The sequence below is a fragment of the Pseudorasbora parva genome, chromosome 22 (assembly GCF_024679245.1).
Source record: "Pseudorasbora parva isolate DD20220531a chromosome 22, ASM2467924v1, whole genome shotgun sequence".
In the NCBI taxonomy this organism is placed as follows: domain Eukaryota; kingdom Metazoa; phylum Chordata; class Actinopteri; order Cypriniformes; family Gobionidae; genus Pseudorasbora; species Pseudorasbora parva.
The window spans coordinates 6,405,001-6,427,294 of record NC_090193.1 but is presented as its reverse complement, the minus strand read 5'-3'; the positions used below and the strand labels follow the sequence as shown (position 1 = coordinate 6,427,294).

The 22,294-nt window shown below is 39.6% G+C and overlaps 1 protein-coding gene and 1 long non-coding RNA gene across 3 annotated transcripts in view; one reads left to right on the top strand and one right to left on the bottom strand.

The window, feature by feature from the left end:
* LOC137058865 (uncharacterized) overlaps positions 1-22,294 on the bottom strand; it is a 254,194-nt gene that overhangs the window by 14,551 nt on the left and 217,349 nt on the right. Inside the window, exon 1 of one of the 2 annotated variants that reach the window (XR_010900871.1) lies at positions 4,165-4,238. The exons of the other annotated variant lie outside the window; for it this stretch is intronic. This is a non-coding gene — a long non-coding RNA (uncharacterized lncRNA). Of the gene's footprint in view, positions 1-4,164; positions 4,239-22,294 lie in introns of those variants that run through there. 2 annotated transcript variants of the gene reach the window in all.
* Positions 13,900-22,294, top strand: part of gata2a (GATA binding protein 2a) — a 9,161-nt gene continuing 766 nt past the window's right edge. Inside the window, exons 1-5 of the mRNA XM_067431473.1 lie at positions 13,900-14,119; positions 14,276-14,725; positions 15,983-16,552; positions 18,852-18,997; positions 21,683-21,808. Of these exons, the coding sequence (XP_067287574.1) occupies positions 14,500-14,725; positions 15,983-16,552; positions 18,852-18,997; positions 21,683-21,808 (1,068 nt within the window). The 5' untranslated portion in view covers positions 13,900-14,119; positions 14,276-14,499. The remainder of the gene's footprint in view (positions 14,120-14,275; positions 14,726-15,982; positions 16,553-18,851; positions 18,998-21,682; positions 21,809-22,294) is intronic.

The window sequence follows — 22,294 nt, the reverse complement described above, 5'->3', positions numbered from 1 at the left end:
TATGTGCTTTCTTGTCAAGTTGCTATTACAGTTGTTACACCAGTATGGCCAAGTTTCGTGATCTCAACTAGGGCACCACAACCTCACAGGCCGGCACTGGTTGCACGACTAATCGGAACAAAACTAAAATAGCTATCTGGTTTACTGCAATTATCATTATAGGGAAATCAAGGGAAATCAACTTTCCCTTGAGCCTTTGATATAAAAAGGTCATGGTAATATAAGAATATCCTTTTAGAGTTTTAGAGCTGAAAACTTCCTTGTTGATAAAAGAAAAGCTTTTATAGACGCCAGGCGAAGAAAACGAGGCTCTCAAATAAATGACGTATTAGAAGGGTACAACACCGCCTCTGTGTGTACGCCACTTCTGTAGCCCCGCCCACCAACTCGTGGAGCTAAACTGATTGCGTTATTGAGCAATAAACACGCCGAAGATAGCAAGATAATCGTTTGTAAACAAGTCTCAGGTCGATGCTGGATTTGCAGACATTGAGATTAAAACAATGGTGTGCCTTCTATTGGATACGACAGGAATGGTGCAACACACTTACGTGAGTAAAACGTTTTTTAAATATGTGATTGGATTGCATTGTTACAGATCGATAATTTGTACATGTTTAACAGAAAATATCTTAGCACGCTAATGTGTGTGCGGTTCACGCTTAACTACCGATTGGACAGGCCAAGAAATAAAAAAATTGCAGGTGGATGAGAGATAAATCAATGTGTTCGTTTAATAAATACGTTTTGAGACCCCTGTCAGAGAATCATGACAATCATCTGACAAGGGAGTTGAAGCTCATTAAATATGCAAATCTTATCCAATCCTAGCCGTGGGCATTTACTTCTAAGTCTCCAGTGTGGTACGCCCATCAAACCCCAGTGTTTTGGAGAGAGCCTCAAAACCAGTGTAGAAAATAGACTATTACTTATTAGTTATGATGTTTTTAAATGTAAAAAACACACAAACTTCAGTAGTTTACCTCAGACACTAGTATAAAAAAATAGAAAGCCAGTTCATGACACCTTTAATTCAGATGGTTCTTCCCAACCTTCCCAACTCGCAGCCCACACAACCAAACACATAGGTTTCAGCTGCCCCCTGCAAGCATTGTAACGGACCGACTATTTATCGCGCTGGTTAATGAGGATGGAGATTGTTAACACAGTCTTTATTGAATAAATTGGCAATGAACAGAAAATGCAGATAATGGGTTACCGAGCCCAGACCCTGTTCCGGAATCAAATCAGGTGCTCTAGCCTTAATGCACATAAATCAGACTTTTGTCCTGTCCATTGCTATGGTTACTACTTTAATCATTGCAATTTCGAGAGTGAATTCTGCATTTGCAGCATGTACATGGCCGTTAATCAATGAAGTCGTCCATACTGCACATTAAATCTCTTTACATCATGTCTACACTGTTTGTTTATATAAGAGAAATTGCACTGTAAAGAATTATTGTTGGTTTTTGTTGGTTTAACTTAAAAAAGTAAGTAACCTGGTTGCCTTAACATTTAGAGTTTATTGAAATTAAAAATTTGAGTTGATAAAATGAAGTAAATTTGTTTAATAAATAGAAACTCAAAATATTATTTTATCTAAACCACATAAAATATTTGATAAATCATAAAAATAGCACTATTTGGCTCTATAGGTTTCACTCCGTCTTTAGAAATAAAACACAAAATTACCCAATATGCTTACAAAATCTTTTAATAATATTTTAATAAAGGTTGTTGAATCTCAAAAAAATTTCATTGTATTAACTTAGAAATTTAATTTCAATGAACTCAAAATTTTAAGGCAACCAGGTAACTTTTTTTCTAAATAATTTTTTACAGTGTCCGAAAACTCGCAAACTCGTAAGCAGTGAGTGAATTGTGACTAACTTAAACACCTCTGATTGGCCATTACATTCAATAAATCAACAGATATGTCTGTGATTGGCTACATTGCTCTAAAATAAAAAAGCATGTTGTAAATTTGATGTCCAAATGTTCACAACTTTGGTGAAATATCAATTATTTTTCATTTAGTACTGCCCTTTGGAGGGCAGAAGAAGATAATTTTTGTTTCCCGGAAGACAAATTAAGTACAATTTACCCTGATCTTCAAATTCAATAAGTTTTCACCCCCTGGCTCTTAATCCACTTGTTAAGTTGTAAGGAACGCCGTTTCTGGCTCCAAGCCGCAACTCGTTTAACTTGAGAATGCCATCGACGTCCGTTTATTAACGCTATTTTTTTCATATTAAACATCAAACATTTAATAAAGTTAAACATTTTAAATACTTATAGTCTACACAACAGTCTCTATGGTCAAAGCGTTACAGACATTATTATTTTAACGATTTATAAAAGATGAATCACTGTCTGGCCATCTGGAATTTTGGTATGGAGAAAAGATTTATGATTATAACTTTTTGTAGTATTACACCACATTGTGTGTATATATTAGCACCATTTGTAGTTTTTATTGTGGTATAAGATAGATCGTTTGGACCCGGAAGTGATGCCGCGTGACGTCAGCCTTAACAACCGGATATGTTGTGTTTCCTTCTGAAGCATCAGTGAATGTAAGAACCTTTTTTTAATAGTTGTGTTTAAATCAATCGTCCTCATTATGAAAAGATGGATCTCAGAATCATACAGTCACAGTTGGAGAGGGTTCAAATATGCAAAAGATGCTGGAAAACTGAAGAATTTGCAGTACCCGAGGTTAAAGGATTATTAGGAACACCAGTTCAATTTCCCTTTAATGCAATTATCTAATCAACCAATCACATGCCAGTTGCTTTAATGCATTTAGGGGTGTGGTCCTAGTCAAGACAATCTCCTGAACTCCAAACTGAATGTCAGAATGGGAAAGAAAGCTGATTTAAGCAATTTTGAGCGTGGCATGGATGTTGGTGCCAGGCGGGCCAACACGCACAACCTTGAGGCGGATGGGCTACATCAGGAGATTTTCTAATAAAATCACAATTAAAATCCCTCCTCCCAAATCGAGCAGCCCTGGATCAAGCTGAAATCTCACTTCTGATTTGTATCTTGGCAAATCAGGGCAGTTTGCAACATTGTTGAGATGTTTTCTGAACAATATGTGAGATTATTAGATTATTGTTATTATCTCATCGGTCTCAAATGAAAAATAATTGAGTTATTGACTGCAATTTTTCTTTCTGGTGGGAGCATGCATTTTTTTAAAGGTACACAATGACAAAATCACTACAGTGCTTATAGTGCTATAAAGAGGTCACGATAAGAGTAAATAAGGAGTCGCAGCTGAACATAGATCACTGGAAAGAGAACAATGCTGGGAGATTGTAGGGAGTGATTTTGGAAAGATGATGTTTTAGGGCAGAGTGCAGACAGGAACGCTGGGGTGAGAGTGAGTTGGACATGCATTATGGAGAGTGGACAGTTTGGGGAAGGGAAGAGAACCCACGAGTTGGAGCCAGTTAAGAGGAATATCAGGAAACTCCCCCCTCCTCAGTCAGGACCACCCCTCCCAGCTCCCTCTTCCTGCCAAAACTCAACACACTTCCTCTGCAGCTATTGGGATTCCCACCTGGGACATTCCATCTATGAAATGTACCTCTCTCTCTCTCTCTCTCTCTCTCTCTCTCTCTCTCTCACACACACACAAACACACACACACACACATTCGTGTTTTATTTACAAACTGATACACATTATTGTTCCACTTAAAGTTTTCTTTTCGTGGTTGAATTAATTCCTGTTTTTTTCTACAATATTACTCTCTATGCATTGTGCACTTTAATGAGTTTTAGTTTCTTAAAGACATTTCTGTCAGTAGCCTACTTTTCGAGGTTGTTGTTGTTGTCGTTTTTTGGGCGCCCTTTGAAGATTCGATATTGGCTCATTTTTAACATTAATATTTGGCTGACAAACAAAAAACTAGGTTAAAGATTTTGTGATAGATGTATTGTGTGAATATATGACAAAGTGGAACAATAACGACAGTAGGCTACTTATGTTTTGTCGATGTAGGCCTACGGTCCGATAGGGTCCTCAAAGACATCGAGCAGCCCACAGTTCTGGGCCACAGTCCTCATCAGGCCAGTATTTCGCTTCCTTCAGCTTGTAATCTAACTTTTGTAGTGAAATGTTGCATAATTGTGCATAAAAAGTAATACTTACACATAAGACCATCTCAACGTCGGTAGGACCCAACCTAATTCGTACCCTGTCCTTCTGGGAGTGTGGGAGCTGACCATATACCGCGCTCTGGCCACTAGAGGTCACTATATTACAAAGCAAAAGTCAGCCATCCCGTTCATTTCGGGCTACTTGTATTTTTCCAACACAACGAGTGATGTAGACAGGTTTTTTTTTACTCAGTTCTCATATAACTCAGAAAAAAGCCATTATCCTGATGAAATTAGCTAAATGAAATGACAGAGGAGCGAATGTTATGCGGATGAATATGCAGGGACTCGCATGAAGGCTGGAAATACCAGGTTTCATGACTTTGTGTTTGACCTTTTCGGAAAACGAGCTAATCCTGGGGTATAATAGACTCTGGTGCAGATATGGAAAACTGCTGCTCAGTTATCTGAGTTGCCGTGGAGACCATCAGAGCGCGCGCCCGGTGAAGATGCCGCCTTATTAAAAGGGGAGTTTGTATATATTGGAAAAAGGCGCTTTTTGTCATAAGTGTCACTCACATGCACAACGTCCCCCTCTCGATTGTAAATGGAAACCTGTCTCTTTTCTCTAAAATAACAAAATTCACTTCGAGCACGGTTAAGTATAGAAATCCATTTCCGTGCGCAGAATGGCCTATCAGTAAAAACGGCGCTGTATGATCTGAACTGCACAAAGTGCAGCATCTTCTCCAAACGAGAAATAATCAGTTCAGTCTTCGCATTAATGACATGCACAGTTGATCATTTCATAAAACAATGCAGCCTCTAAACAGAGATAGCCTTCTGGTATCAGTTTTAAATGTAGGCCTATTGATAGCCTAGCCTACGAAAAGATATTTAGAAATACTCTCTTATTAATAGCCTATTAGGCTACTTTTAAAATGTAAAAATTGTTTCACAATTAGCTAGGCTATAACAACATTTCCATCCATTTTAACAAATATCTGTCCTTTTTTATTTCTATAATAATGTTGCAGGCCTATTTTAGAGTTTCACATTTATTGTCTTTATTAGAAAACCAACTTTGGCACACTTTGAATTAACTTTTTTATTTGATTTAGAATTGAAGGGCAGCGGTTGCTTTTATCTGGTTGTCTTCTGTCAGCGCGGGTAAATTTAAAATGAAACCCCTTATGAAAAACCATTATGACGTGCACACTTCCAGCACACACTTTCTAATGGAATGAACTGTAGTCGTTCATTAGTGCTGAAACGAGATCACCGCTGTTTTAAAGCCTAATGGACGGGCTGATATTCAATTACAGACAACTCTAGTCTGCTTCTGCAGAAAACAAACTCGGTACTAATGAGAGTTATTTCGACCAAAACGGAAATGATTTCTGACTAAAAACTAGGCCTAGAAATATTTTAAAGGGCAAGTGTTCCTATTTTTATTTATTTATTTATTTATTTATTTATTTATTTATTTATTTATTTATTTATTTATTTAATTTAAACGACTCCCACAAACTGTTTATATGTAAATTATTGTTAATTTAAATCTAACAAGAAGAACCCGCCTTTTATTGGTTTTTATAGTCCTTTACACAGTGTTGGCTTTTGCGAAGCGCCAAGTGTTTTCAGCTGTCTGCCTTTCAATTAATTTATAGGACTATTGATTTTATTTCCCATAAGAAAGACGTGCTGGAAAGGTGGGCAACGATAACGATCCCGCTGATATCCACTGGATAAAGAAGGCAAAACAAGTGTTTGGATGAAACGAGCTAATTTCACAACTAATTCAACACGTAACAGATCTAATGACAAGACAGAATAATCACGCAGATACCTATCAACAGTAGCGCCACAATATGAATGAGAATGGCTGCATTGATATGTTAAGCGTGTGTACCTCTGCCCGTCCAATAAACTCGCTCAAAACCCCAGCTAATATTGGCCCGAACACGTTAAATGTGTAAATATTTCTCCTTCGGGTAGCCTATCTGTCTCTATCACCCCTGCGATCTTCCCCCTCAAATGATGCATTAGATGCATTGAATGTATTTGTTGTGGCGGTTTGAAAAGGCGGCGATAATCTGGGGGAGAGAGATAAGAAACACCAATTTATTCAGCGCCACTTTGGACCCTGTTTCCAGCCTCGCTCGGTCCTGACACCTCCAGCGGTAAGCTGATAACGATTAGGCCATTTATTATCTTCACAAAGAACAAAGATTGCCTCACGCCGATGAAATATTACCCCCGGTAATAATCGGAAGGAGAGGGCCCTGGCATCTGATGCATGCATATATAAATAATAACTCCAGAGCCCTTTAAAAAAGTAATAAAAATGATGAGAATAACAAAGGTAGTATGAAAATGGAAAGGCTAGGCTATTTGAAAAAATACAAACAACCCATAATCAAACAGCCTAATAAAATTGTATATTTTACAAGTCTTTAAGAAGAGTAGGCTACGTATGGAATAAATGCATCCAAGACGTCTTTTCCTTAGCATGGCTGTAAAAAATGAAGGCACGGGAACTTGTGAACTGTTTTGAGGATAAATGAGTGTGATTCACGCGCACACTTTACTCTGACGCAGTGGCAGCAGACTCGGAGACAGCTACGCACGGCTCTGCTGCGCCTTTGATGGACAACGTGAAATGGAAATGTCACCGTGTCTGCCACAGTGTGCACTGCTGGAAAGGAGCAGGCGAGCTTAGTACTCGCCTTTATTAGTCTAAAGTAGGGCTTTTTTAATGCGCGGGAGATGCAAGCTCGAGACTGATAAGCGCTTATCTCACTCGCATCGTGAGTGAGCATCTTCTTCTGCTCAGATCGCAAAGCTCCTGTAAGCCCTGCACCTACTGCTCTTCACGCTTTACCATGATAATAGATGCATTCAGATTTTTAATAAATCCGCGCACACGAAATCCATTCCTTTCTTTAGAATTAAATTTATGTTTTTCTTTTATAACAATTAATAGTAATAATAATAATAATAATAATAATAATAATAATGTTAAAAAATATATTTTTGTTAGTCGTAAGAATATAATGCTTTTAATGTTAAAACATTTTTTCGTTTTTTTTATTTTATTAGAAAGCTTTAGAATGCCACTCAAATCCGCATTATTTCTTCATCTTCATGTTCTCATGTTCTTCATGTTCAGGCTATTCTTCATTAAGTCATTTAACTTTTGACATAGAATTATACATCTTATTAATGTGCGTTTGTCTCAACACAAAACTTGCATGAGGTGGGCAAAAAAAATAATATTTAGTAAACCAGAGTAAACGAAGTAAACCATAACATTTAGAGATGATTCCGCCAAAATTGCGTGAACTAAATTTGTTTGAAAAAAACAACAAAACAAAAACTGTAGCTACATGAGGGATTTTCGCTTGCCATGATATACTTGTAATAAGATATGATTGTTGGCTACGAAAAGACATGCCAACTCATGTCATGACATTATCCTCACACAATGATAAAACTGATAACTGAAGCACTCAAAAGGGAACTGATAAACACAACGATTATTCTTGAATGTTGCACTTGCCGGAAACTCCGAGTAGCCAAATACTTGTCTTTCTTTTAATCTGTTATTCTATCCTTATTGATAAGTGCAAGACAATGGGAAAAACCGAGGATTTCGTAGAATTTTGATTTTTATCATAGGCTAATCCTATAGGCCTTATATTTTCAGCAACCAACTCTGGTTTGACTGACTCGAATCCTTCACCGTCCGTGGTCATTTGAATGAAGACAAAACAATAGCTGGCATTGGACATTGTTATTTTGATCATTCTATATAATGCAATTAATTCTGTCAGAGTTCACTCCTCTCGCGGCGCGCTCTCATTGTGCTCGTGCACTCTTGGGGGAAGCCGGGCGCGAGAGGCTGGAGCTGCACCTGCCCTGCCATGAGCCGCCGCACGCGAGCACAGGGTCTTGTGCCAGAGATTTACCGAGGCTTTGCATGTTTTAAAAGTTGGTGTTATGTGTGAGAGAGTTAAAACTGGCTGGTTTGGGGGAAGGCAAGGTCGACCGCGACGTCCCAACATATTATAGACAAGATCAAGAAGGAATAGAATTCATTAAGATGGGAAGCCTAAAGGCGCCTTATATTAAAAGTAAAGATTTGCATATTCACAACACTCCCGCAAACACATCTGCAGCAGTGATCAAATGAGAAGGTCAATACTTCATGTGCAAATCAGCTCCAGCATCGGCCTAACTGGTGGACATAATCCTAAAATATTTTTCCTCAGTCTCACAAAAAAAGTGGCACTATAGCCAAGACAAATGAGAGTGACAGTCTGAGGTGCATAATCCTCTCAATGGATTTGTACGTCGCATTGTTTGCTAATGTGAAGTTCAAAATTGAAGAGCTGGGCGCGCATGCCTTTAGCGACCGGGTCTTGTTTCATAATTATACGAGTGAGAACACCACACATAACAGCTTCAGCACAGCTTTTAACCATCAAAGCACGACCCGGAAGACCAGATTGGCTGACGCACGGCGACGTTGCAGCAGCCCTACTTTGTGCCTCAAGTTTCGCTGTTTCCAGAGAGAGAGAGAGAGAGAGAGAGAGAGAGAGAGAGAGAGAGAGAGAGAGAGAGAGAGAGAGAGAGAGGTGTCAGACACTACACCACGCCGAAAGATCCTCAGCGAACGAATTCTGGAACGACGCTCGACTGCCAGGGAAGGTTGGCATCGCCAGCTAGAGAAGACTGTGCCCGGAGCTTCAGCGCAACGAATCGCCGATACTCTTCCCTCAAAGACGGTGGCACACGGAATTGGCCCCAGGACACATTTCTCTGCGAAATGTCAAGAGAAGAGAGCCTAATCGTAAACACTGGTAAGATGCGTTTTGCGTATCATTCGACACAGCGAGCGTGAAGTCGAGTAATACGAGGAGATTATTCACGCGTTTTAGTGAGGTATTTACAAAGAGTATTCCAAAATATGCTAATTATGATGTATTTAATTCCATACATCAAGTTTATTTTAATTTGATTGCAGTTTTAAATGGTTTCAAATAAAACAAAAAGGACGAAACTAATTATGAATTGTGTATGGCTGAATAATAATAATAAATACAACAAAAAATACACATTGTTATTATATGTTATAAGGTTACTAAACAGGCATCTGGCATTTTGGGTGACAAGAAACGAGAGTGTTAGACGTTTTTCGTATAGCTCAGAGATATTTAGTCACAATTGCTAATAATTTGTAATATAGGCTAATATTATGATATTTCAAATATTATGACTTATTTCAAATTTATGACAATTAACCGTGCCCTTTACTTTGTAAACCTGTTCAAATAAATACTAATCAAACAATTAAACAGACTAAAAAACAATACATTTACACAGCATGTAGTCTACACAATATTTATCAGTGAAACCAATGAAATTGAAGAGATGGATGTGGAAAATGTATGCTTGTGTTGATTATTTAATAAATCTAACAAGATCGAGAAGAACATAGCACACCTTACGAAAATCGGACGAATTTTCCTCCAACATTTCGAATGGACTTTTGAATGATTCTAGATGTGAAAGCGAATGTGGTGCGGGTGAGCTGAGGAATTGGCTTTCCCTGGAATGCCCCAAGGACGCCTGCATTAGCCCACCTGTGCTGTTTATTTAAATCATTGACTCCATGAGCTGTCAACCACAAAAGAAGGGCGGGCGCGCTGTCATCACCATTCAGATTTATGACTGCCACGGGATCATTTTCTAAACAAATGCCATCACTCAGAAGAAGAACTTTACCTAATTTGTTGCACAAGACATCAACCAGCACGTAAGGATAAACGCAGCTAGAAGCGTCGTTTAATACTGCGAACGCATGCACAAGTATGAGGTCTCATAATAATAATGTGGATTGTTGGTTGAAATAAAAAGAGGGTGAAACGCTTTGCTTTCAATCCCTGTTATTCATGCTTCAGCAGAGGACAGGAGGCTTGTGACTTTGCCTGTGCTTGTGTCTGCCCCCGAGTGCCCTGTCACAATCTAATTACCCGTGAGTAAAGGACAATACCGCTTCAGCTGGTGTGTGTCATTCCCCCTATATCCCAGTGCCTGCTTATCTTCACAAACCCTTCTGCGCCGCTCTCTGCCCCCTCCTGCCCTCCTTTAACCCCACGGAGAATGATAAATGCGCGGCGAGGGAACGAACGGGCAAAGCCATTTCACGGCACCTGTTAATTAAGGGAATGATTGCCTCTATTTTCGCGGAGCTTGTTTCCACCGCTCTCTATTATTTTTTTGATGCAATTCATTTAAAGCAAAGTAATGTGACATCACAAACGTGATGTCATTGCCGCCGTCACAGTCACACGTGTTAGACGACACAACTTATGTTGTAAGAAATAAAATCTGAATCTGCACACACATTTAAATAATAGTAGCTCATTGAGTTAGAGTCCTCAGTCGGGTCAATCTCTATAGTAACACCCCGACCTTAAATGTTAAGCCCCTAAAAGGACAGTCCCTTTTGTTCTAACATTGAGAGCACCTGGATTACCACAGGTATTTAGTTCAGGTATTCTCTAAAGAATATTATATAGCCCTAGGTGAGCTGAACCAAGAGCCGTGATTAGCGCAAATACTGGTTGTGATGGGCATGGCCGGAGCTAGCCTGAAAACACACACACACACACACACACACACACACACACACACACACACACACACACACACACACACACACGCACGCACGCACGCACGCACGCACGCACGCACGCACGCACGCACGCACGCACGCACACACACACCAAATGTATACATGTTTTAGGCAGGGATGATAATTTTACTATACAAATATATCCTATCCCCTAACCCTAAAACTATCCATCACAGAAAACGTTCTGCATTTTTACATAATTTGGTATGATTTATAAGCCGTTTTCCGTATGGGGATCAAAAATGTCCCCACAAGCACTCTAAAAATGCTGGGTTAAAAACAACCCATGTTGGGTTGAAAATGGACAAACCCAGAAATTGGGTTGTTTGAACCCAGTGAATGGACCCATTCAAACAACCCAATTTCTGGGTTTATCCATTTTCAACCCAACTTGGGTTGTTTTTAACCCAGCATTTTTAGAGTGAGGATTTCGGATATTGCTTTCTTTGTGGGGACAATTTGTTATCATAACATAGGACACAGCAGGACACACACACACACACACACACACACACACACACACACACACACACACACACACACACACACACACACACACACTATAATAAATGCTGTCATATTTACACTAGTAAACGCGGCACTGAAGCTGCATCTATGGTGGCATGTAGCCTAAAATATTTTGGTTTAATGCTGCCCATAGCGGCAGAAATTAATTTAACCAAATTACAATAGAAAACATTTTATGAAATAGCTGTTCAACATACTGAAAATATTTTCATATTTGTTTTTCAGATATAAAATATTTTATTTTCCATAAGGGCTGAGGCGGGCCAGAGCTGGAATATTAAAGTATGGCTTTTATAATATTCCATACTCGCCTGATTGAAGACGAGAACACCGTCCGCAGTTGGGACAACGTGAACGACCACTGTACACGTATAGGCCTATTTAAACGTTTAGCTTCCATTAATGTCTGCATAATCTGCTATTGGCCTTTTTTATTTTATTTTTATTTATTTTATTTTTTATGGAAGACTGTATAAAATGCATCATTACACAGCAAAACCAATCGTCATATTTTCCTGTACATTCTAATTTGTTGGCTTCAGGTTGCGAGGGCTCTTTGTGCTGCAGGGCCCCTGGCAGGAATCCAGTCTGTTAAAAAGGGATTTAAGCATCTGATATTGTCACACAATAAGGCCAAATAGCCTGTTTGAGCATCTTTATAGATCCAACGTTGACAGAAGTTCCGTGGGTTAAGTGCTTAATGCAGCATTTGTGTCCAAATTGATTATTTGCTCTTCAACCGGACCAAGACTCAACAATTAATACATAAATAAAATATAGTACATAAAATAAAATAATATAAAATTAAGTTATATGCTTAAATGGAAACATGAGAAAACACACAATGCCTAGAACCAGACCTTAATGCTGCAGTTGCAGTGCTGTGGAGGAGTATTTGCAGCGCTTCTAGATCTTTTTCTTCTTTACTGAGATACTGTGACATCAAGTCATGGCGTCAGAGTGGCGGCCGATAGGGGCTCCGAGCTCGCGCTCCAATTATTGCCTTTCAATCTTCAGCAGAGCACGCAGACTGAAATCCCTATTTTAAATAATAATACAAATATATAGGCCTATTGCCAGAGAGACTTCCCACCATTATTTCTCAGGTGAAATCTACAAAATCAGTTAAAACTCAATTTCTCGTTTATAGGAAGTGGTTCTTTATGGTAGACCTGAGCTTTTGCAAAAAATTACAACAACAACAACAACAGTGTATTTCTTTCTGAATATATGAAAAACGAGCCGGAGCACACTAGTCAAGACTATCTCGTGTAATCTTTGATTGATCCAACCAGACAAGTTAAATAATTAATCTACACAAAGCGTTGCTACAAGCAGTTAGAGGCCACAGAAGCAGCTACCCACGCTGCCATATCCACTATATAGGCATATCTCATATTTATGTGTTTATTTATATTAGATTATCTGAATTGGAACTTCAACTGCATGAAATTAGTAGGCTACGCAAATTTGTTTAAACAAATTTAAAACATGGAATAGGAAAGATAACCTTTTTTTTTACTGGATAGACAAGCACATTTTATGTTAAGGGGCGAGAGCCGCAACAATTTATTAAACCCTATGTGCAAATGAGGTCTTCAGTCGACTAACCTGTGTCCACAGTTTATCTAAACGCTTATCAAGCTAATTGGCGACGTTCTGTCTTTCTGCCTGCGGTGGGCGAGTCTGCTGCTTGTTTTGCCACTAGATAATTGTAAGTAAGAATCCACGAAGCTGACCTAATGGCCACCAATTGGCTCTATTCGGACCTGCCCATGAGACCTGTCGGCACCACCGAGAGACGGGCCCGCTATTAATATGTAAAGTGACGTTTGATCGCTCGAAACAGCATACAAAGACTGTTTTCACAAGAAGAATGCGGTGACAACTAATTTAAAACAATTAGACGCGCAAGAACAATAGCCCCCAATTTAGAGACCATAAAATACTCCTCCCCAATTAATGCCCGAGGTGCAAGGAATTGTGTTTGTTTGCATTAGGCATATCGCATGTGACACTTCACTGTTACAGGTTTTGTTGTTTTAAGCAATGTTAAAATGTTAATGGTCAGGCAACAGGTCCTAATCACAACAATAGTTTACTGCAATAAATCAATGGAGAAAATGGAAGTCCTTGCTGGTTGGCACTATTTATTAATTTATGCTTAAACAAAAGCAGCCTAACTAATGTCTTAATATTTATTCGATTAAAAATGCAATTCATTTAAGTCTTTTTGTCTTGATAAACGTTCTGACACATTCACATTCTCAATTTTAGGTTCCTTTTGTTTGTCTCTTTGTAAAAGGACAACAGTGGGCTATTAGATTATCAACTTGCAGCTTTAAGAAAGGTAAACAGGTCTCAATAAATCGCTCCGCTGAATGAGGAGTCTCTCAGCTCTCTGAATGTGGAGCACTAGGCCGACAGTCGCCGTGGCAGTTTGGGAAGCATGATGTTCGAGCCAATGGCAGTCAACGCGATCTGCTATTGGTTAAAAGAGCGATCCCTGCCAGCCCGTGACCCCGCCCATGTTCGTAAGATATGGAATCTACTGGCGCCAGTTCCGACAGTACACAGGCACAATTCATTAATGAGACTTCTCCCCGCTTCAGACAGACGCAGAGTTTTAGGGAGACTTTAACAATTGAGCTGTGGACAATTTAAACCAGTGGCGAATTACGAATGTCAACAGAAACCTTGAGGATTAACATTCTTTGTATAGGACTAACACGGGGGGAAAAAAGAGGATTGTTGTGCTGAAATGCCACTTCGCGTCGTAAGTAGCCTACTTATCGATAATTATTTGGAATTGCGTAAAGTTGAGTTATTTTAGAAGTTGCAACAAATAGCGTGTATTATTGGTACTAAATTAGATATGTCTTGCAGTTTATTTAACGTCAAAACTGAGATGCATCTATTTGTTCTCTTACAGGTGTCCCTGAGCACTGTTGAAAGGAAAGAAGCAGGACCTCTTCTCCAAAAAGAAGGGCATGCGTAGAAAGTGAAGCATCCCCAACTGAAGCTCAACCACGAATATTTTAATAATCTAAAGGACCATAGTGGTTCTCCTGGGTCTCTTAGTGTCCAAAAGGTTTTCGGTAGGCATCTAGAAAAAAACTTTTTTTAAAACGTTTTCTAAGCGCGGACACTTTAGACATGGAGGTTGCGGCCGATCAGTCTCGATGGATGGCCCATCATCATGCGGTACTCAACGGCCAGCACCCAGATTCACATCATCACGGGCTTACACACAATTACATGGAGCCCATGGCCCCTCTTCTACCCCCGGACGAGGTGGATGTGTTCTTGAATCATTTGGACTCGCAGGGGAACCCCTACTACTCCAATTCTCGGGCCAGAGTATCATACGGACAAGCGCACGGTAGGATACTTTATATCAAATTTCTCTCGCATGAAGTAGGCTATAATATTTGAATGACAAAATGTATAACAGTATATCGTGCATATTTCTAGACATATTTCAGTCACACTTTAATCACGAACGAAATTGTTTCATATTATATAATAGGCCTACTGTTTGTTGATTTAATAGGTTAGCTAGGCTACTATCATACTGAATGTGAAATAATTTATAAAGCTGACTGAAATAATACTCTGTTATTGCTAAATTATTTAATATTCTTACTAACCTACTTAAATTTGCCCATATTTATGGCGATCATTTGTGTGTGTTTCTGGTCGTATATTGTGCGTAAAGAAAGGTTTACAAACTAGAACTTGTCGCCAACATTTATGCCCATTTTGTATCAGTTGCCTAGCTTTGTGTTGTGCGGGTAGAGTAAAACCGAAAGATTTCGATGGATTTTACTCTCACTTTGAGGTACTGCGGCCTAAAGACTGCCCCAAGAAGTCTCAATGGTTAACAAAAAAAATATATGCTAACGTATGCTTAATGTTTTTATTTATTTATGTTTTGCTGTTGTTTTACACAAACATACTGCGTAATATGTGGCTGGCAGCTACCGATTAGCCGAGCAAAATGATGACAAAATTGTCTTTAAAATGTTAGATATCGGATTTCTTCTCTGCGGTGTTAACTGTCGTCTCCAAGAGGTGCGTGTTGAAAAGTAAAGATAAGAAGAAAAAGAAAATGTTCAGCGAATGACTTGATGAGGAAAGGGAAGTTCGTGTCAGGGAGAGAGAGGGGGATCAAGGCACTTCCCGGATGCCAAATCAAAACGAAAAATTCCTGATGAACTTCTTAGTTCAAGTGCCTAATGTGTAGTGAGAATGCTTCGTTAACAAGTTGTCGCGTGTCGCTTTTGTAAGGAGATTTTACGTATGTTTCTTAGGAGTAGCCTAATTGCGTTTTTATTTAGAAAATCATGCCGAGACGAAGAAAAAACATTTTAAGGTGTTAGCGATCAAAGACTGAACTAAAGGGTGAATTGGCAAATGCGATTTTGTATTTAATATAATTCTATTTTATCTCAATGTCAAGTTTGTATTGTTCGAGTACGGAGTCAACAGGTGAGGTTGAACATAAGATATTTTGTTGTTGGAAACAATTAAAAGGGTGTTTCGGTAGCGTATGGAAAATGGCTAGAATCGACCATTTGAATCGTAATGTTCATTTCGAATTGAGCTTTCATGTTCGTTTCTGTCTTGTATTTCTCAGCTCGTCTCACGGGAAGCCAGGTCTGCCGGCCACACCTCATACACAGTCCCGGTATTCCTTGGCTGGACAGCGGGAAGGCAGCGCTCTCCGCCGCCCACCACAACGCCTGGGCGGTCAGTCACTTCAGCAAGCCCGGCCTGCACCCCGCCAGCGCCGGTTATCCCTGCAGTAGCAGCTCCAGCACCGCTCCCGTCTCCTCCCTCACATCCGCGACCCACTCCAGTCCGCATCCCCTTTACAATTTCCCCCCAACCCCACCGAAAGACGTCTCACCGGACCCCGGTCCTTCTTCTCCGACCTCCACCACTGCAAGAATGGACGAAAAGGAGTCCATCAAGTATCAAGTAATCGCTGATGGGATGAAAATGGAGGGATGTAGTCCTCTTCGGGGAAGCCTGGCTATGAGCGCCCAGACGACGTCCACGCATCATCCCATCCCGACCTACCCAACGTACTCTCTGCCCACGCCACACGAGTACGGCGGCGGTCTGTTTCATCCTGGTACCCTCCTCAGTGGATCCGCTTCGAGCTTCACACCTAAATGTAAAAGCAAGACGCGATCGTGCTCAGGTGAGTTTCATATAGATCTGTCTCGATCATAAAGTGGAGATGATGTTTGAAGACATATTGGTTAGAGAGCATTTTTAAAATGAAATTTTGTTTACATTAATTAACTATCAGAACTGTTAGATTACAAAAGGATCATGATTATTAGTATAGGCCTATGTGCAAGATTTTTGTGATATTTAAAAAAATAATAAATTGATCCATCCTCAATCGCGTATTTGCCTAAACATTTTAGTGTTCCAATATCAGTTTTTTTATTTATTTTTATTCCTCGGACACGATAGATTCTACTTATTTTGTTGTTGTCTAATTAGATGAGTTCAGCCGCCATTTTAGGAATCTCCCTCGAGGCAACTCTAGACCACAGTTTTTAAATTATGACACGCGACAAGTTTCAGCAGCTCTTAAAAATACTACATCAAAATACATCACCACTCGAAGGTGGCATTCTCTTTAAAATAAGTGAAAAGTGGTTATCACACATAAACTAGCCTAACCAAAGACAGCTGTTCAGTGAAAAGAAAAAAAAAGAAAAACTTATAGCCTAACTTCTAGGTTATTTATTCACGTAGCCTTTTAACATTTTTAAAATAAATGTACTTATTAAAATTAACTTAAGCATTTTTCGAACACATTGAATTTACTTTATGATGAAGAAAATTGAGATAAAATGTGAGAAATTATAAAGTTTATATATATAAACTAAAATATATTAGTGGATATGTAGGCCTGATGAAAACGGCTTGATAAAAAGTAAATAAATAGTTTTAGCATTAATTAGCCTAATTGACACAGATGTCTAGCCCAATATCCATGAGATTCGATTATTATTTTGATTATTGTTAGTAGTAGTAGTATTTGCTTGTTAGGTCTTAAGATAAATGATTTCATTTGGCGGGCTGCGTGTTGCCTCCTGCTATGTTTTCTTTTAAATGTTGCCTTTATTGCGCTTAAAACGTTGAGGAGTCACGACGCGCTGGCTCCAGTCATATCCTGTATACCTTTAGCTGAACAAATCACGACATACTCCCCCCTCCGCCCTCCCACGACCCCAATACTAACAAAACCCCGGCGGGACAGGCCTTCACAGGCGACAGGACCCTGCTGTTTGTGTGCTTATTTATGCACGACCTCGGCCTGATGCACTGCTATCAAATAACTTTAATTCGACCCATTTGTAATATACAGCTACAGTATATAACACATGCATAGTACATGTAATACAATAATGAATGTCACATTAAAAAGGGAATAACAATATGTAAATAAATACATGCTTAGTAAATGAATGCATCTTGAATATGAATAATATGCCTAGTGAGGACGGAAGGCATCTTGGATGGAAAAGTTTATGGGTTGAGTGTGCATTGTTGAATGGAATCATTTTGAAATTTTATTTTTATTACAGTTAAATTAATCCAAACATGATTCAAAAAAAGTTTTGAAAGAAAAAATGTGAAAGGACACTGTGAAAGCAAATATGCATAATTGAAACCCTTAAAGGAAAAAAAAAGTGTTAGAAACGTATTAATATCCGCCTCTAATTTAGGCAAACCTCTATTTACTCAGCCTATTCACAGGGCTGTTTTCACCTAACACTCCCAGCACCAAGTTTCAGTACATTCAAACTGCAAGTGAAACTTTTAACCATAGACTGAACAGAAAAAAGACTGAAAATGACTGAATTACAACATCACATACACTTCAAAAGAGCGTCCATTGTCCGGGTTGATTCTTTTCTCTGGTCAGGGTGGGACAGCGACTATCTCACATTATAATGTGAATAATAGAGAGGTGCTCAGGGGAGTGAGGAGGAAGAACATATGAATTAAAGCGCAGGGCCCTTTCCAGCAGGTTAGGGTGCTTTACTGTGATATGACACCTGAGAATACAGGACAAGCCTGGACATCTGGCTGATAAACAGGAGCGAGAATGCATAACATGGAATTAGTGTCTGATATTTAGGGTTCTTTCTGTAGCAGATAAATGACGAGTTTGGTCTGTTGGTAATTTAAGAGCAGAACCTGGATGTGTTGTTAATTTTCAACCTAGTCATGTAAAAAAAAAAAAAGTTCATCCACAACACATGCACATTCACAAATTCCGATATCAGTTATGTAATGCATCCAGCTCAGATGAGAGATTCCAATGTGAATGTCATAGATGTTGGCTAATTAACTTGGGAGTTGTTTGCCCCGACCGTGCCTTTCTGTGACCCTGTGTTCCTGTATTGTAGATGGAGTGTGAACTTCTTAATTATATAAATTTCCCTTTGCTTTCCCTCCACTTGAATTCTGCACAGAGGGGCGTGAATGTGTGAACTGCGGAGCCACCTCCACCCCGCTGTGGCGGCGGGACGGAACGGGCCACTACCTCTGCAACGCGTGCGGCCTGTACCACAAGATGAACGGCCAGAATCGACCCCTTATCAAGCCAAAGCGCAGACTGGTGAGTAGATGAGCTCTCCAGAACGCTTTCAGTTCCTTACACACGTGAGAAAGAAGGCTAAATAGGAGCACAGAGCAGAAAGCCTGAGCACAATTCCAGGAAAGTTATATTTTCCCTATAATCTTCCTGGAATTGTTTGTCGCCCTCACCCCCTGGTGATCCCCTACTCTGCCTGTTACAATACTGCTACTATTGCCATTGTTCCCGCTATCATTATTGCTTCTAGTTCTGATACTGTCACTGATACCAATGCCCATGCCGGTACAATTATCACCACTCCACACTGAGAGAAACCTGTTGTCGCACTCTTGCCTGAGCGCATCTGTTTGGATCTAGCAGTTTGATCTAGTTGTACTTTTTCTGAGGGTGTTTAGAAAGCCACATGCCATTGGTTTTGTTTTCGTGTGGCTGGCTTATGATTCTGGTTCCATTTTAAAATAGCCGCCAGCAGAATTATCTCGTTTTAATCTCGATGAGACGAGATGTTTAAAAGCAGATTTCTGATTTTCTTTTATCTTAATGACTTTTTGCAGTAAGATGATCGATTGAAGCTTTTTCTTTTGAGAAATCATTAGGTAAGATGTGTGAAAAGTCAAACTTAACTTAGTTATGCTTTGGTTATTAATCTTTTATTTTTCCAAGGTTGAGGGCAGATTGCAAACGACGGCTCCTTTATGCTTTTATTTAAATATAAATCATATCTCGCTGGGCAGGGGCGACAGTTTTTCCACCATCAAGATTCTACGAAAACAGATGACTTTTCAAAAAAACAGGCAGGATATTATTTTCCCAAACTAGATAGATTTTTCTATTCACATAATCTTATTTCATTGTCAAGCCGATGAAACTCTATATCCCTACCTCTGTCTCTTTACACTGTTATTGAGTCGTGTTTACAGTCTTTCAAAACGTGATGTAATATTATCATAGAGATTCTTTTGGAGTTTAATTGAGTGAGACCGTCTTTTTTTCTATCAGCCATGTGTCATAATTTAATTTTCACTTGGCTAAGTGACCATCAGTGTAAATATAAGCGTCTCAGAGGGAATTTTATTTCCAGTGTTCTAAAAGAGACACTTAGGCTATGTACTTAAAGCCTTGAAGCGAATAACAAATAGAGTGACATTTTCAAAGAGGGATTGAAATACAGATTGCAAATGCAATTCCCAATTATGATGAGCATTATTACTTTTAGCAGTAGTAGGTGCGACATAGCTGGTCCTACATTTGAGTTTTTTCGTTAGTTTTCTCTATATGTTTTCATGGTGAAAAAAAGGCCACAGGGTTTTCCATGGAGTCAGTGTACTGGCCCATGCTTTTGCATTTTGGGCTGAAGTGTTTTCAGAGCGCTGTTCAAAGGCCATCCAGTTGTTTCCTATCCGGATATCTGCCCGGGCCCGATAAGGAAGCCAGGCTCCCGGGTGTTTCCGTCTTCAACAAACCCGGCTGAATTTTCTCTGGCCCCGGCAGGCCCGAATGACATCTACTGTAAAGCGATTATCAGAGCACTATGTGTGAAGGGGCTGGGGCAGGGATTGGAAAATAAATGGATTTATACTCTTTGCTCTCTTGTTTGTCATGCTCGACTGGCTCTGAATTTAAGTATCGGAATGCGCGTGTTTTTGTTGTCGTCTGCGTTTTGTTTCATTTTATTCAGAGTGGCGCGTTTTTTTTTTTTTTTTTTTTTATATTCGGAGCTTATTTTTATTTTTTATTTTTTTACAAAAACGTATTTTGTAAATCGTCAAAGAACACAAACTGCAAATGCTATATGTGTTGAACTGCGGGGGAATTGCGTTGTATGCCTATAGATGTTTCTCATTATGTGTGAAAAATTGATCCGTAATGGACAAGAAGAGAACAGAGGACTGATGACCCGGCTTTGCCGTCGCTCCGCCCACTAAAGCGTTTGATTCGTGGCATCAAGGCGAGCAGTGTATCGAAACGATATAAATTAATGATCTGTACTGAAATATGGGAGAATTTATTAGATAAAAGTCAGGGAGAAAAAAAAAACAACGTTTTTTTTCTAATCAGGGCACAAATTGGAAAATTGAATTAAGCCTATTTAAATGCACAGAATAGGCTATATTTAATTAGGCCAAACACCGAGGCGACTCCTTGTAAGAGATTTCATATGTTCAGGCTGCATCGTTGCGGAATAGTTTTGAAATGCTGTCTGGTGCAGAGTACACATAGGATGGGTGAGTCATAATATTTGTCACCCCATCAGATTCTTATCATCAATGCATTTACTTCAACCCACAGTCTAATCCCTGTTTGATAGCAGTGCGTACTGCGTACAAATGCAGAAATTAGAATGCAGTCCATTCGACAACTGCATTCAGTGCAATAAAAAATTACAGTAGGCTACAGGCTAAACCACGATCTTACTTTGAAAGAAAAAAACAATCGACGGCAGTAGCAATAGGCTATAAAAAAGAAAAACAACAAAAAAAATAGCTAAATTCATCATTCGTTTCCACCAAGTAGCGGCCTAATGCACTAGCCTATGTGAATCTTTTTACGGGGGATGAGCAACTTTTTCCTTCATTCATTGGGAATAAACAAAATTCTTTACAGTCTTTTTTAGATGTCCACGAGGTTGTTTAAAAATGTCGTTATGGATAATGGATGTTTTAATTTAGTACCCAGTATTGAATATTCTGTTTTTCTTGCCTACAGTCTGCTGCGAGGCGAGCTGGCACCTGCTGCGCGAACTGCCAGACGACCACGACCACTCTGTGGCGGCGCAACGGGAACGGTGACCCGGTGTGCAACGCCTGCGGGCTCTACTACAAACTCCACAACGTGAGTATAAAGAGTCGCAAACATTGAAAGTGACAGCGAAGTGCTCAAGTGGGCGGACAGCTTGTATCGATTGAAGAGAGGGTGAGAGTGAGACCGGGGACGCAAAGCCGGCTTTCCCTGTCAGACAGAGCCCGTTGACCGTTTTCTTTTTAGATTAATCCAGCTTTGTTTCAAAGGAGGGCGTTATTCCCAGGAGGGACGACAGGGCGGGTCTGCCATTCAAGATACGGCGTCAGTTATAGGCTATCAATTCGGAGTTGTCTGAAACTAGCCTTTTTTAATGTTAAGCTTGGCTGCGATCTATTTAGCAGACGAATAAATACATTTCACCTTAATGAAACAAGCGAAACAAAGGAGGGAAGAGAAAAAACGAAATTGCGTGACAGCTGAGCCGCGGAAGTGTTTTTTCCCCCGTTTGAAATGCAACCCTAAAAGCATGATATTGACTACATCATACCATTTGATGTATAATTTGTGTCAAATATT